We start from the raw sequence: 17,496 nt of genomic DNA on the forward strand, positions 1-17,496 counted from the left end.
GGGTGCATGTGTAATTAACTGTCGAGCTACGGCGCAAAACAAAATAAAACTCCTTCCTTCGGGGACTTCCTTCGCTCGCGTGCTAAAATCCCTACAGGGCGTAATTTAAATTAAATCGCTTTAATGCGATGTATCACCAATCGCATTATTACACTCTCTTTGAATTGCTCTCTAAGCATGTTGTGCTGTTTGTATCTGTTTGCGCGTTGCAGAACAGCTTTTCACCCCTTTTGCAATGTAATTAGCCGTACTCTTTATCACATTTCGCTGCCCGAGATGATGAGATCGTAAGCTTTTTCGCCCCACCCCCAACCAGCTTTTTAATCTTCACCCCCTCCGTACCGAGGCAGGAAAGCAGAGCGTGAGCGAGATTCGTTAATCCCACGTCGCTTCACCCACGTCGCTGCCGACAGTCGTGTGCTACAGTGGGGTTGAGATTTCCACCTACCTGGATCATCGTCGTCCTCCGCCCAGTCGATCTGTGCACGGGCAAGATTAGCCAGCATTACCAGCGTGACTGCCAGTGTGATGCTTCGCGCTGCCGCCGGTTTCATGGTACGTAGCAAACAGCCGCAACAACGTAAACCCCGCAAAACTCACACAGACACAAAAAGCAGCGAAAACTCAAAACCGTGGTGGTGGAAAATTCACGATTGGCTCAGTCGGACAAACACACACACACGCACACCACCCCGGGATGCCCAAGTTGGGCAAAGATTTTGCACCGTCGTTTTCCACACCGCTCGTGGTGCGGTGGTTGCGTGACGGGATGCGGCGGGTCTCGTCGGGCTTTCGGGTTGATTATTCAAAACTCACAACGAATCAACCGGAGATAATCACGTTTCAACATCATTTTCCCTCACGCTAAGCTTCCTGCTAACGGGCGCACGCACACACAAGCACATCAATGGTGGGTGAAAGCGCACACAGACACACGCACAGACGCAAGCACACAAACACACACGCACACTTTCACTGTCGGGGGCTAGCTGGGAAGCTTAACTTTCTCTTTAGCAGAGTGCACATGCACTTGCACACACGCTCTCACACACAAACACTGGAAAAGCACTGATTTTCACGCTTTCAATCGCGCTTTTTACCGGCGCGAATGTATGCCGGATGAGATTACACTGTTTGGCATGCTTTTTTCTTTGTTAGTATCGCAACATTGCTCTTCAGATCACTCCTCACGTGGGGTTTGGTTCGATAGCTGGGTGTAACATTTTTTCAGATAGACTTCTTCACCGCTCGTGACACTCTATAATCGTTTGTACCTGAGAAATATAAACGGGAGTAATTATTATGGAGAAAATTGTTAGGAAAATACAGCCGTTATTGGGCTTTTCATATATCATTTCTTCGGTAAGAGAAGTACATCTTATATTATTAATCTTAAATGGACTATTTACATACATATTTCTTTGAATACTGCCCGTCTACTAACCAACTAACCAACAGCACTACGCTCCAGTAGCAACATAACGATTAGTCGGAACCAACTTTTGTTCGAATAGTTTCCACCCGGATAAACGGGCTTGCATGAAGCAATGCGGCCAACGTCTCGCGCTACTCGCAACAACCTTACTCTGCCACACGTGATCAATCGGTTGCGTAAGGAGCATAACTACAAACAAAACAACAACAAAAACTTGAAACGGATTAGAACATTTTCCCGCAATCGCATCACACAGAACTTGCCGGGTTGTCATCAGTTCGTGTTGGCGTGCTGCAAACTCCGGACCGAGTGAGCATTATTTCTGCCGCACTAAGAGCCACCCAGGACTCAGCCAAATGCAACTGCTCGGTCGAAAATCCTCACCATCTCGGAATGTGTCTCGAAAAGCGGTTGCTGCATGCAGTAAATCCCAAAACTCCCTCGACAGGACGCCCTGCTACTGTTATTGTTTCGTCAGCACATATGCTCCCCGATCGGCGCTAGCTTTCGGGCTCGGAACGGAACGAAGCTTCCGGTATACAACGAAGCGAGGCTTCGTGTGTGTTTCTGTATATGTGCTTCTTCCTGTGTTGCTCGATGATAGTACTCGTGCGCCTCTGTGCAGGCAGTGTGGATAGCAAGGATTTTCATTTCATCCACTGCTCAATAAATCCCTTTAACGAAGCCGATATGGGTGAGGCGGAAGTTTGTGCTTTGATGAAACCGGGATTAGCGTACCAAGTGGGGGGATCTGGGGACGTGGCGTTAGGAGGGGCGTCAGGACATTGGGGTAGGAAAAAGCTTAGCGCCATGTAAAACTGACGCTCCATTCCAGCTGCGTTTGTGCTGCCTGCTGCTGGCTTAAAACTATTCAAGCGCACCGACAGAACAAAGATGCTTCATAAAAGGCCGATGTGCTACTACCGATCGGTGGTACGATGTGTGGGTGTGTGCATTGCACATGGCATAACAATAAATAGAAGTGTGTGAATAACAACAAGCTTTCGAAACGTGTACAACCGGTCTAATCATTTGCGAACATTTCTAAGAATTGTTGGATTTGCATCGAAAAATGAAAGCCGATTAGCATTCGAAGCTGCAACGTGGTTCGCTTTAAAAGGCATTTAAACTCCACGCTTGGCTAGATTCTTTCTCTAACGAAGGTACGGTGCTTGCTATTTTGGAGGCAAAAAAAAAGGAAAAAGCCTTCTCGGAGAGTTGCTGCCAGCCAGCAAAGGCATGGCAAATTAACTCAATTTTTAGCATTTATTTCTATCCCATCGAGTTCGTCGAGAGGTTTTTTTGGCATTTGCTATAGAACAATTTGAAAGAAGGATAATAAACCAAACTTTTGCCTCGCTTCTTGACACATTTTCCCCACTGCTGGACCTTTTCCTCGCTTCTACAAAAACTACTTTTAATTGTGATTAATTTTTTTCATCTCACGAATTTCTACAAAACCTTGTCCCAGAACGAGTAGCGCACGAGCTGATCTTATTTCGAATACAAGCGCTCCACTAACGCTACTATTTTCGTAGGAAATCGAAAACGAAAACGATGACAAGAGTGCCGGAAACAAAAAGGAAATGAGAATCAGAATGCAGCGAAAAATAATTTAAAATAAAAGATGAAGAAAACGCCATGAAATTAAAGCGGAAGCAATGGATTCGATTTTGCAGAAATCTCACGAGGGCAATTTGTTCGATGATTTCTTGCATCGATCGGTTTTTCTTCGGAAGCGTTTCGTTTTTATCGTTTCTGGGAAAGTTATTTCTATGAAGCGAAGAATGAGAAAAACATAAACTCCATCCCACTATGGTGGGTGCTGGGCTGGGGGAAAACTTCTTGCGGAAATCTTGTCGTTCTTTGGAGTGAAAGATGATTGCGTTTTTGCTACCGATTTTTGCACATGAAACTTTCATAACACTACTTCCGGGATCAGGGGGTAAAAAGATGCGAAAAAGAAAAATATAAAACCAATGAAATCTAAAAGCAGAAAATTCTTCCACGGTAGAAAAACCAGATGGGCAATGCAGAACAATGCTGCATTCACATGAAAGGGTGCAAGAAGCGCTGTGTAATGACGCTTGTTCAAACATGCTAGCGTAAGCTAATGTAGCACAGCCCAGATTACAGCTGTCGGAAAACATACCTGCAAAAGTAATTAGTCCACCCTGTTTGAACTTTCCCTGCCCTTGTCTCCTGGCCACGGTCGCCATTCAGCCAGCTGCACCGTTCCCGTTTGACTCACGTCGTCTCCGGTGTAAAACCGGGAGCGGATGTTAAAGTGCTACTTATCTTCATGATAGCTTTATGAGATGATGATGTTACATATTGAAAGATTTCCTAGGGGTTAGTTTTTGCTGGCCCCGGTACCCCGTCTCTCTGGCGTTGTATCGGGGGTTTTTCACAACGAATCGCTACCCACTCGTTATGTCCATTTGGCTTGAAAGATCCCCCGGTCGGTGGAACGGGTTTGGGCGAAAGAAAAACAACAGTCTACCGGCAGTGGCCAGGGGGTCCGGGGGGCAATGGTGCAGAAGTTCAAATGAAGCACTATTGGACGACCATCATCATCATCACCATCGTCATCATCATCATCCTCGACGTCGTCGCCGCCGGAACTGAATGAGGTTAAAGCTATTTCCCACTTTTCTTTATCGCTTCACCGCATACACACCAAGCTGGGTCTGTGATTTTCTTCCGCTGCCGGTATGCCTCCATTTTCACAGTGGTATATTTGAACACGTAGAGCAGGAGCTTGTTGAATCTCTGCTTGGACGAGAGTTTTGTTTTGGTTGCAAAAGTTTTGCGTTCACTGTGCTGCGAAGAAGAGATGACTTTAGTGCAGCGAGACGAACAGAGCACTTATATCAAGCAGGTTATATTTATCATTTATGATCTGTTGGGAGCTGCTGGCAGCTGCCCTTCAAATTCAAAATTTCAACTGTAAATGAAAGTGGGTACAACAAATTATGGTAGTAAATTCTACTAATTTTCTAGTTTCAAACAAAGGCTTTAAATTTTTATAAAAAAAAGAATAGCGAAAGGATTTTTCGCTTCAGAAACCCTATAGTGCGCCGCACGGTCACTAATGCCGGTCTTTAGCAGCAGCAGCATTGGCTAGTCCGGATGAAAGGTTTGCCCTGTTTTTGTGCGCGCTACAAGTTTTCCCATTAAACGTGCCCCCGATGCAGACGAATCGGAAGACGTCAGCAGCAGCAGCAGCAGCACCACCACCAGTCTTAAGACGCACACAACATCGCTCGATAGTGCACACGGACCAACGGGTCGTACGAGACGCACTGGCATAACGGGGGTTTGTGAAATGTTTATCTGCACTGGCGATGGGCTGTCGTGTCCCCGGTGTCACACCAGCGTGGTTGGTTGGTAAGATTGGTGTTGGTGTTCACCATCGTCTCCGTCGTCGTTCTTTATGAATCACAGACTGGTGGGTAGAAATGGACTAAACCGTATGGTTTTCCCCCGGGGTAAGAACGGGGTCGAGTCGAGTGGGTGAAATGTTGGCTGCGAGCATAAAAAGTAACGACACAGCATACGTCGTGCCGTGCTAATGTTGCTTCCGGCGAAAAGCCAACGAACGTTGATGCGTTCGAGCAGCGGTAGAGCAGCTCCAGGAGGATTACTTTTCGGGGAGTAAATGTTAAAACAAAGCAAGAGATTGCGCCATTGAAAGTGAGGGTGAAATCTTGGACAGCTAATCTTTCGTTGACTAAACGTCGAATCGGCACTAGGTAGCATAATACCTTCTCAACACATGCCTTAACACAGTGTCATACAGTTGCACTGCAAGAGACGATTAGTTACTACATTACCTAGCTGGGGAAGTGTTAATAAACATTAACGCTTATTTGGACGTTTGATGTTTGAGTTTTTGTTCTTCAAAAATAATCTCCAGCGATATTCAACCACAGCAGCCGATAGAATAGCAACCCAACACCGTTATCATGAAGGATTTATGCGCTTCTTACCTTTTGTGTTGGCGCTTTTTATGGGCTTTTTTGTATAGCCAAGTTTTCCAATTTTGCAGAAGTTTGCTGAGAAGCTGCTACACGAAATTTAAAGTTTTGTACTGCTGGGATTGATGAAGACAGCTGCTGTCTATAAAGCTCTATCCAGGTAATTGGCTCTCAGTTTTCCCATAGGGAATAGAAAACTTAAACCGCAAGCTTCTTGTTGTAAAGAAAACGAGTAATATTTGTTTTCTACTCTTAACTGTGAGAAAAAGAAAACAAAACCATTTTCCTTAGTTTCACTCCACACTTTAACTGCGTTTTATATACAGCGGTAAAAAAAATCAACTCAAATTGATGCACGTATCGCATTACCAAAAACCATTAAATCTTGTTGATCCAGGGATAGCGATCGCCCGAGCATCGCTCATTAGAGGCAACCACCATGCCCTGCAATCGCTTTCCGGTGACACGTGGCATCAATTATTTGCTCAACTTTCGACGCTCAGCAGATTGCTCCGAACGACAAAGTATCCGATTTCGCTTGTCAAAAGTAACGGCCTCTTTGATCATCCGTGTGACGCTTTGACTAAACCTGCCAACGTGTGCGTTAAACGGTTCGGAAAAGATATAGCAGAAACGGCTGCTGGAGTAAAGAAAAGCAAGCTAGCGCCTTTTTGTCTTGTTTTCTCTCCCGTGTCACAACAGGGCAGTGGCTAAATTGAATATAAAAGCCATGGAACGTCGGAAGCCCCAGCGCTACAAACAAAACCTTTAAGCAAAGGCGAAAGCTCGCTGAAACTCGTTCGAGCGTCTTGCCGAGGCGGACCGTTGGCGCTGAAGGTGTGCTAAAGTTTAAGAGCACTCGAGCATTTAAAATTTTACAGAAATTAATTGAGCATTGCCAAGTAATCCTTTTTGCTCATTAATAATTTTGCAGCACCTTTCCGTCCTGGCGGGAGCGCCCATAACTTGTTCAATTCTACGGTCACACCCGCCCGGCCGTTTTCCTCGCCGAAGGTGCACTTTAATTTGCTGTTCGCTTTTCTTTACTGCAACTGACGGACTCAAATATAAGAAAAAATGCTCATACACTTACACACCCACCAGCATGGTTCGAATGCGCCAGTTTCTGTTGGGGAGTAAGAAGAGCACACACAAAAAACTGATCAACCCAAATGCGCTTGATGCTGGTGGTCGACTTTAGCATACTTTCGGAGGAAGACCGACCAAACGAAACGAAGGCACAAAACGCTTCATGCAGCACGATCGAACCCGAACTACTGGCCTGAGGTGGCTGGCAATGGGCCAGTGCCGGATTCTGAAGAGGCTCGGAGCAATCTGTAACACGTTAAAGGCAAACTCTTGGGAATGTTCTTTTGCTCCCTTCTAGAGCACGAGCGGAGTGAAGTGTGTGTGAGAGAGAAAGAAAAGGTCGAATGGAGATGGAAAGCCTCTTAAGAATGTTTCCATTATCCTTTCCACGCAACGCTGACCTCCGGGGTTTGGGCGAAAGGAGTCGATGCCCAAGCCCGTGCTGTCTGCCGCTGACCTGTTCATTAATTCATTACGAATACCCTTGATAATGGTGCCGATCGTTTACTTACGCTAGTTCGGTTCAATCGCTTCACCAACAATACATTCGAAAGCGCTCTGCAGGGAAATGCCGGGAAGCGGTGGTTTTCCGAGAGTTGTGAGCCCATTAGGGAATCGATTTGGGATTGGGGGAGTTTTTTGTTGCTGTTGTTGTTGTCTCCTTTGGCCCTTCTGGAAAGCTGACCAGAGCAGTTGTAAAATTCGATCCTGTCAGTGACATTTCAATGCGATTGATTTGTTTTACAGCTTACACCGTGCTTTTAGGGTCGTTATCATGGCTATGTTTTTTCTCCTCATTTTAATTGTCTTTGTTGCCGCTGCTTTGTAAGATACCAATTGAGCGTCATTAATAATAGGAGAAAGGAAACACACAGGTAGGCAGTGGTGAAGGGGGAAGAACCAAGCTTTCTAAATCAAACTCCCCCGGAAAATAGTCGAATGTCGGTGAGTTATGGTCCAATTAGTGGAACTAGAGCTAGTGAAACCGAGGACGGATGGCCGAAACTCGAACTTGTTCACTGCTCCTCCCTCAAAAAGCCCGGATAATCGATTGAAACTTTTCCATTATTTTCCATTTAAGTCAATAATCTATCGATTATCCTCGTTGTTTGGGGGTTTTCCCTATCAGTTTCCCGTTCAGCTGAACGGTCAACGCATAAAGCAAAAGACAACGCTTTAAAACCAGCCCCCGGAAGCGGACGATTATATTTCACCGCACGGTACGAACTTCGCTAGGCTCTTGCTGGGTAACCGCCCACCGTCGTCCTAGCTGGGGCACCACAAAGTTCGAACGGGTGAAGTCGTACGGTTTCGATCGCAACATCATTATCAGGAGCGGGGCGGACGAAATTATAGACCTTTCGGGATGGCGGTTAAAATGCGAAGTTACCGATGCGGTCGTGGGTCGGTTGTTTTGGGTAAACTTTTGGAAGCTTATTGACGAGCTTGCATGAAAATAAATAGCCCGTTTTAATGCCCTCACTGTGGTGGAAGTTTTTCGTGTTGTTTTCTCCTCTTGGTGTGCATTAGCTGGTAGAGAACAAAACATTGGGCTAGCTCATGACGGTTTAACGTGCTAATGATAAGTTCTAATTGCTGTAAATGGATTATTTTTGCCAAATAATTGAGTTCCGCAAAGTCGTTTATTTTAAGTGAACGTTAATCTGCTTTAAGAATTGAATAAGTAGCCTGTGGTTTTTATTCATTTTCATCCCTTTGTCGACAGGGAGGAAAAAAAACTTCTAAAGATATGCAATCCGTGTGCTTAGCAGTGAATTGTAAGGAAAAAAGCGCCAAAAGGTATGCAATCCGTAAGCATAAGTAACGGTGAAGCAACGTAGTTGATGTCTTATAAACCAGTAAGAAGATTATAGTAAAAAAATCTGCTGTTAAAAAAGCTAACCTTTGTTTCCGTTGAATCTAAATACAGTTGCTATGAATTGCAATTCAAGAGAATGAATCGATATCCATATCGTTTGGTTCATTAGCAGCTATGTTACAATCATCCAACGTACATGCCATCCAATCGTACTTGTAAATGTTTTAAACGTAATTGAAAACGACTCATTCTGTTTGATTGCAATCCATACGAAATTAATTGAGATTCAAACCGCATGAAACTGGGACCGGATGTTCGCAAACATCTAACAAATAAGTTCAATTATAAATTAAATGATACAGAACCCTTTAACTCATCTCGAAACATATTATACCACTAATTACCAATATATTTCACAGCTGCCACCATTAAAGTCACAGTGGCGCACTCTTAAAGACGTTCGCTCGACTTTTCTCTGCAGTGGTAGATTAGGTCATGCCAAGCACACCCCCGAACTAGCTACTGAGCATTCGGCGCAAAGGCCCGGGAACAGATGCACATGCGAACGAGTGTGCAATTCCTCGGCAGCGGGCAAACGGCAGGCACAGGTAGCTGAAATTGAAATGTGCACGGTAAGAAGTATTTTCCAGTCACATCCTGCTCCATCGTTCACTCTGCAGTGAACGAGGGAACCGAGCAAGTGTCGATCCGTTGCACGGGCCCGACTTCGTACACGTTTGATTCAATAACGACAGTCGAACGCTGCAGTGTTCCCCGAGTCCCCTAGAAGCGCCGTGCCGCTCCCTACCAAAACCGGGGGCACTCGAAACCTTACCGCTTACGTCACTTGTACGGAGGTTTGTGCTGCTGCCTGCCTTCTATCGTACAGACTCATTGCAACAGCCCCCGTCCCTCAGCCCCACTGAACCTGCAGCGCCTTTCATCAGCCAGTGTGCCGTCGAACAGATACGCGGCCAGAATTTAAAATCAACCGCTCGGGCACCGCTTTTCACATCCCACTGTACGCTTCGGTTCGTTTAAGGTAAGCTAGAATTGGATTCTTTTGCCAAGGAGTTGCTTGCGTTTTTTTTTGTTGCTACTGCTGTTAGCTCTTTACTCTCCCTCTTTGCACTCCATTTCCCACGCTCGAGCGCTTTCCTCACTCGGCTGCTACTACTACTGGCGCCGTTCTTAACCAGCGCACGATCATATGCTGGCGGTGCGGTATTCCGTTCCACTGGGAAGGGCACACGATTTCCTGCATCGATTTTGTTGTGTGTCTTCTTTGTTGTTTGCTAGCCCCACACAAGCACCGTCGAATGCCTGTTTTGCCTGTGAACTTGAGTTTGGAAGGAAAGGCCGGGCACTTGAGCCATTCTCCCACCTTCCCGGCCTCGGCACTTGAACGCCGAATGGTGACAACAATGTGTTAAGCAGGCGGCAACGTGCTCACCATTTCCGCGCCCAAGCGGACAAGCAAGCGGGAGGGGTTGAGCGCGGTTCGCCGGAGGGTTAAAGTGAAAAATCGTATCAGTAACAAGTGTGTAAGTTTGCATAAATGAGACACTTGAATTCGGTGTAAATTTCGCATTCGAATCAGATTTTTTCCCGTTGCTGTCGCCTGCTTACGTCTTTGCGGGGTAGGACGATGGAACGTTTGGGAATGTGTGAACAGGGCAACCTTGAGGGAAAGATGCGTACCCTATGGAGAAGAAAATGGTAATAACGGCAACGACGGTTATCGTTACCGTTGTTTGCCGTGTGCGCGTTTTGAAGAAAAAAAATCCCTTGCCGTGGTAGTTGCCTTCGCCATTGAGGTGTGTATTTTTACATTTCAATGGAAGTTTTACACACACTCAGGCACAGATTGAAACGTTTTCCAGCGAGATGAGCAGATGAAATTTAATCGAAAGTTATGGGCGGCTTAGTGCGGGCTTTTGTTTCGTGCAAATGTATGCTTGGCGGAGGTTTCCCGCAAGCCGAATGAGGTTTTTATAGAAAAGCAAATAATTTACAAAAAAAATCGTCATGCTCAATAAAAGCAAATAATTCAGTAAAAAAATAAAAATAAATAAAAGCATGTCACAAAATTCTATACTCTAAGTGACTATTTAATAGAGCCAGTGAAAGGATTTTAGTTCAATTGATGCATGTGCTATAATTGTGCAATTCTATGAAAAAGGATAATGCGAAAGTTTATAGCAGCATGGAACTAAATTGTTCACTTAGCTTCACATTGTATAAAGGTTTTTCATTGCACTTAAACCATCAGCAACATTTTGTTTCTCTGTTGATTGTTTTTTTTTAAGATTTAATGCCAATACTGGGTAATGAGCACAGCTCAAAAAGCAAACAATTCGAATCATTTAACCTGATTTGATCATTATCAGTGGAACGGCATAAAATCATTCATTGCTTGCTTAAATTAAATATCCAAGCAATTATTAATGCTATAATTTTCCAGGCTTTTCAGATCCAAAATAAAGCATACGCTGTCCCAGCTGGCTATAGAAACCCTGTAAAACATTATTAAATTTATTGTTTACAACATTATTTATATAGCTCATAAACCATACTCTTTGATAGTGCTGAAAAGTACTCAAATTAAATGTTAAGTCCCATTTGATTCCAGAAGCTTGTAAAAGAACAAACAAACTCGTGCGATTGGGTGCTTTGAAGCGATAAATTGCACAGTCGCAAACATATTTCGACCAAAATTGAATCGATTCGATGTGAGTGATTTTTACATTTATTTATTTGCTGAAATTTTAATTGCTTTTTTTAAATAAATCAGCTCTCAACTAGTAAATGCATTAAAATGCTCCCCATTGCATGCTCAACAACGATGTAGTACAACACGAATGATGGTACCGTAACATTTTACATGCAAATGACTAGATAACGGTCTGATTATTTTCAACGTTGGTCCCCCGTTAACCAGCTGTATTCGCTTGGCATGTGTAAATTCCAACACATCACCTTCTGACTGGTTCGACCGTGTAAAATGCACCGCGAACAAACCCACCGGTTTGCTTCATCAGCCGTAGGTCGCCGGTCGAAGAATGGGCTGTCACAAAATAATTACCCATTTATCATGTGCCTTCTGATGAGCTTTCCTGGACCTGCTCTATAAACTACCTTTGCTCTTTTCCTCACTCTTTCTCTCTTTTGCACGCACACACATAAACGTACAATAATAACAAAACAGCATTAAAGCTGCACGGTTCCCGGGTTCCGCGGCGAGATGAGAAATTATTCATACAGCTCGTTCCCTTTTCGCATTTTACCGGCACACAGTTGGGTTGGGTTCATTTATCTGTTTTTAGCGCTTTTCAATCTTCCGCTTCCATCACCTCACCTTCACAAGCCGGAAGGAATTAAGTGCCAACTATAGGCACCGTTGTCGTCGGGACAATGTGTTTCACGTGCACAACCAATCAACACCGGGTCGGGTGGGCGAACCATGGTGTGTGTGTGTGCGTTGTTCACTATTGAACCAGGCGTCTCCATTCTCACGCCCGTCCGCAGTGCACCGGCAGGGGCAAAGGAATGTTATTTCAGGATCTGTTTGGGAAACGATTACCGGTGGGCCGGGAACAATAAGCTATTTAACAACGACCTTGGCACAGTGGTGAACCGGCCAATGCGTGCGGACAAAGGCCATCATTTGACGTGTACAAGGGTCCCGGGCGTGATCGTGCGATTAACTTGCGCAGCGAAGTTATTTTGAGGTCGGCCAGATGGAGTAGATGTAGCGCCGGATGACTTACGCGCTTGTTCCAGTTTTAGGGAACTTTCACATCCTTGAAACAGCACGACCGCTTTTTCATCCCCAGCAAGGACGCTTTTTGACCCTTTTTGTGTGACAAATTAACTTGCCAATCGCTACCAACCTAACCCCGGAACGCTATCGTGATGGGAGTAAAGGTTACTTGAAGCATTTAAATTGTATTCTAGTCACCACACTGTTCCCTTACTGGCCTGGCTTCTTGAAAGCATTGTGGGCAGAACAAAAAGCATACAGCGGGCAAAGACTAATAAACATTACCCGGTATAGACAAGAAAATACTGCCAGGAATGTGTTGTCTATTCAGCTGCGGCTGTTGTCTGTATTGTCTGTGGTTGATAGAAAAAAAACCATGCCACAAAGCCCGTTGTTATACTGCTTAACTTTGACCTCGGCTCATAATTGACAGTGGACAGTGGGGCGTGAACGATGGTACAAGTAGCTTCACGAGTAGCTCACCCCACCCGTTTGAACGATACAATCGCACGGACCGATCTTAATGATGGTTTGCCTCCCCGCACAATAGTACCGGGCTGACAGTGTGTTAGTATCGGTGTGCGCAAAAGTGTGCATACAATTGGAATTTTAATTGCCCGACCAAGTGAATGACCGGTCGGCAAGGTATAGGGGAGTTATGTCGCTTTTATAAAATGAGCGTTTTCAGTATGTATGATTTTTTACCTTAAATTATACAGGAGTAAGTATCGCATTTTAAAGCATATTGCAGCAGCTAACAAAATAACTGCTCGGCTCGCTCAGCAACATACTCTTTCGGAGAAAAGCTGTTCAAAAGGGTTCAAGAGAGCAACCGGTTTCGTGGGACAGTCGTCAACTGCTACGACTTAACAACATGCCCATCATGGTTTCAAGCCCCAAATGGACCGTGTCGTCATACGAAAGACGCCATAAGTCACTGGAAGCCAACCCCACAAGTGGGTACAAGCAGTCCTTGATCGGCAACGGTTTGTTGAGTCAAAAAAAGAAGCTAGAGCCATATTAATGATCAATAGCGAACCATTTGCTAACTGTGATTTTTATCAATAATTGGCGGTTTTACACAATGTCGGTTGTCGATGTTCTAATAAAATAGAGTATCCGCTTGTTCAGAACTGCTCAAGTTTGCCAGTAAAACTAATAATAAAGCTTTGTAAACTTTCACTTTTTCCAATAAAATTATGATAAAAAGTATTTACTTAGCATTGAGAGCAACAACATTATAGAAACGTTAATTTACAAATATTGCACGTTAAACACACTCCAGTGAATTGAGTGGATGAAATAAATTCACATGAAAAGGACCGTTAAATGTGACACCATATTGGCTACAATTAAATTATCCTTCCACTCAATTTGCAAGCGACAAGCCAAGTCAAATTGTTCGCTTTTAAGCAGTGCATCTGTCATGATATACGTGTGGTGGTGATGGTGGTGAGTTTGCTCTTCAAACAACCACCCTTGGGTAATATCTCAATCAAAAGCAGCAAGATGCAATCAAATGGGAAGGAGGAAAAAACACTCACACAGCCCTCCCCCTAATGGCATCATAAATTATAGCCTTCAGGCTGTGCGGACTCTTCCCGCAATGCGACGCCAAATTGCTCACCATCGGTGCAGCCCGATTCACATCTCCTCAGTTCCTTATCGCTGGGTCGCTGGTGGACTTTACTCACTGCATCTCCCGCCCATCCGACCGATAGAGTGCGGAGTTCACTAATGAACCTTCGTCCTCGTTCCGTAATTATCCTCTCCGTGCTAGGAAACGGCCGACAGCCCGGCCAGCCGGTCCAAAGATCCCGTGGCCGTGTTCCGAGGTGAATTAAAGGTTCCATACATCCTGCTCACACACATACACGTGCGGCTCGTCCTTGCACGCCACCTGACCTGCCCAACTCGCGTATCAGTTTATGAAATAGCACGTTGGCGGGAAATAACACCGTAAATCGCGTATCGCCAATCTGCACCGTTACCGGCAACACTAATCACCGCATGGCTCCCAATTGGCGTTGGTAGACTGGTGGTGGTGGAGTGGTCACCCGCCCGCTGCTCAAGCGTTTGTGAGCTCGTAGCCTGTTTGAAAGGTGCCCGGGCAAAGGGGGGGCGCGGATACACAGAAGAAAATAGAGAAAGGCCACATTTGTCCCGACCGGTCAATCTTCAGCAGCTCGTTGAAGAGGACGTGCGGGAACGAAGCACGGCGTGATGAAACCCCGCGGTCACCGTTGAAAGGACCGGAAAAGCGCGTTAATTAAAAACAACATCAAAGCGTGCCATGGTTTCAATGAGTGGGTCGCATAGTCACCGTGGTTATTTTTTTTTATTCTTCCTTTGCTAGGTTTCCTTGTTTTTTGTTCCTCGTTTTTGTTGTTGCTGCTGTTATGCTTTCCCCCGCGCTCTTTGCGCACTGTGCCAGCGTGGAGCCAAACGTTTTGTTCGTGCTGTGAGTGTTTTACTTCGCTCCGTTGTTCTTCCACCTCTTTTGCGAACAGCGTCGGCTTTGGTGGCAAGGACGGTAGCCCCCCCGGCGGCGAGATGGTACGGCATTGCCCCGGTAAATGTTTCGTTCGTTTAGTTTTTTGTTTTTTTGTTTTGTATTTTGATTTTTCGGGTGGTATTATGTACGCTGCTTCTTGTTGCTTGCCCGCTGCTCCCTCTAATGTACCCAATTTCGGTTGGTGCCAAAATTGATTTTTCCTTCCTCAAAAGCATAAGCACAAACCACCGCAAGAACAAAACCAAGAGTCAAAACAGAACGAGAAAATAAAACATGGAATTTCCCACGTCAGACTCGAAAGGTCGGCTCACGGTGAAGTCGGCGCCGGTCGCACACTATATTACGTTTTTTATTGTGCGTTTGTGTGTGTGTTTGCTGGACAGCCGGGTGCTGTGGGCTGCGTGAACAAGCGGATAATTTAGCCTTACCGTTTCAGGAAAAAAAAGAAAGGTGCTCATGTGCGGTGGTTTTCGGTGAACCGGACGAGGGCACAAATGGGCGATTCGGCTTAAGGAGACTATTAATTCACCTGTTCCACGGCCATCACCAAAGTGGCAGCTGGAGTTAAGGCAAGAAGGAAAGAGAAAGAAAAGCAGAGAGAGAGAGAGAGAGAGAGTGGAGAAGGGAAGCCAAATTAACTGCCACCAGCACATACGCTTCGTTTGGCGTTTGTTTGTCGCGTTTGATGATGCTTTCCCTCGTGTGAAGGTGTGGAAATTCACTCAATGGGAACTTTTAAAAGATGTTTTCTTTGACCGTGCCCTACAGCAGCAATCACACGCACAACAGCTCCAGAAAAAAAAACTAAAAGGGAAAGGTGCTGCAGACAGTGGAAATGGTTCACGATTAAGCTTACAGCGAACATTCGGTGACACGTTGTGTGCTTAACTTTTCACGTTTCCCATAAAAACCGTCAGCAAACAACGGGCAACAATCAAGCACGATCGTTCTGCAAAGTGCACAACAAAAAAAAAAGCGATCACCAAGTCGAAAGAAAATCCAAATCAACGAGCGGAAAAAGCCTCCGCCTCGAGCCCACGCTAGACAGGTGCAGGTTATATTTGTACCATTTTTCCGGTTCTATCTGTTTGCGTCCGTTTTTTCCCCCTGTGCTCCTGCTTTAAGTCTTGCTTCGCTTTCGCTCGTGTTGCCTGCCCAGCGAGCTGTACAAGCCGGTGACAGGGCAAAACGATAAGTTAAGTAGAATGGCACCGAATGGTAACGCACAGCTAAAAGGTTTCCGTCGTGTAAAATGCTCCGCTGCCTTTTGCGCCGGGACATTTCACCTGCCGAGGGCCGCTCGATCGATCGAACGCGCCTGGTTGCGTGGCGTTGCCGCACGGAGGACGTTGCAACCATTTAAACTGACATTATTCATTGCCGGTAACCTGGCCTGGCCTGGTCTGGGCTGACATTGCCCGGGCCCGAGTTTTGCGGTGGAAAAGATTTTTGCACCGTGAGGTCGTCACCCAAGCCTTCTTAATCCTTCCCGTGTTGGGCGAGTGAGCGAACCCGTTTTGCAAAGCAGGCACCGTAACGTGCTGCATACGCTTGGAAGATGCTGGCGGTAGCACACTTACGCTGGTTCGGCGCGGAGTTGGTTGAGCGTTTTTTGTTGTGTGTAACGAAATATTGCACGGAGCTTTGAAGCTTTCGGTGTCTTTTGAACTTGTCACAGAACTTGTTTTTTATTTTGTTTTTCTTTTCAAAATCACTCACTCACGCACACATGAGGGCTAGTGGTTAATCTTTCCTTTTAGCATGCAAAGCATTATGAATTTTCCTGGCCGCTGAAACAGTCGTCAGAGCAAGCACGTTCCTTTCGTCTTGAATTCCAATCACGGAGCTCATAAACGTACACACAACCTGAGCCACACACACACTCACACAGCTACATGTACAGAACACGCATACATACACGCACACAAAAACGCCCCACACAACCGAGCTCGTTCACACGCTACTAAACTCGTTGGCCTTAATCCGTGACTGCGCTAATTGAGCTTTGTTATGGTATTTGGCCAAATCGGAACGATGGTGATGACTAATTTCCCAGACACACTTCCGGTCCCCGCTAGGGGCTTTCCCGTTACCATTATAAACCCAACGCCATCTTCAGTTACACACATGCACACACCTACACACGGAGAAAGACACACGAGACACTCTTCGGCGTTGCGACTAGGAATGGTTCGCCAATATCGTTTAGCTCGTTTGTTCCAAACCACGTGAAGGCAAATGGCTTTTCAGCACAGACTTTTCACTGGTTGGGTCACCACTCAGTACACGACGAGCCGTGAAGGGTTGGGTAACAGTGTGACACCCTTGCTTGCCTGTACGTTAGATGCATACACACCGGCACTGGTCACACATACACCCATTAAGACACACACACACACACACTCCAACCAACAATTTTCCCAAAATGGAAGGCTTGTTGATGTTCATACACGCGTTTCTTTTTTCGGTTTCGCCAAACTTCCGCCCCTAATCCGGCAGTGGAATAACTTTCTGCGTACCGTGACTGGCAGAACGGCGCCCGATTGATGGCCGGGCGAAGGCTTTCTAAGCCCCGTTGCCACCCGTTGTGTAAACTTTTGTGTGTTTTTGGCTTACGCAGTGAAAAACTGTTCGGCGAGGGCGAACGGACACGGATCCGGTTCGTTGTACGGTTCGGACAAAACTGGAGCAGCATTTGCCGAGGCGGTATGCCACCCGCCGAGGGGGGCCCGAACGATGGCCGAACGATGGTGCTAAATGGTCGGGCAGCGTTCCGGTGTGCGTTCCGACGCTGCCGAGAACTGTCAAAGTTCGGCCGCTTGGCGTGGAAAACTCCGAAACCACCTGCCTTGGTCGTCGTCCTTGGTTCGTCGTTCGGCACGAACGTGGAAAGTG

General features: G+C 45.9%; 1 protein-coding gene across 1 annotated transcript in view; it reads right to left on the reverse strand.

Annotated features, from left to right (window-relative positions):
- LOC120894314 overlaps positions 1-17,270 on the reverse strand; it is a 136,260-nt gene extending 118,990 nt beyond the window's left edge. The window contains 2 exon segments of the mRNA XM_040296819.1: positions 449-1,274; positions 17,121-17,270. Coding sequence (XP_040152753.1) covers positions 449-554 — 106 coding nt within the window. The 5' untranslated portion in view covers positions 555-1,274; positions 17,121-17,270.
- Between the last annotated feature and the right edge of the window lie 226 nt (positions 17,271-17,496).

This window comes from Anopheles arabiensis, chromosome 2 (genome assembly GCF_016920715.1).
Source record: "Anopheles arabiensis isolate DONGOLA chromosome 2, AaraD3, whole genome shotgun sequence".
NCBI lineage: Eukaryota > Metazoa > Arthropoda > Insecta > Diptera > Culicidae > Anopheles > Anopheles arabiensis.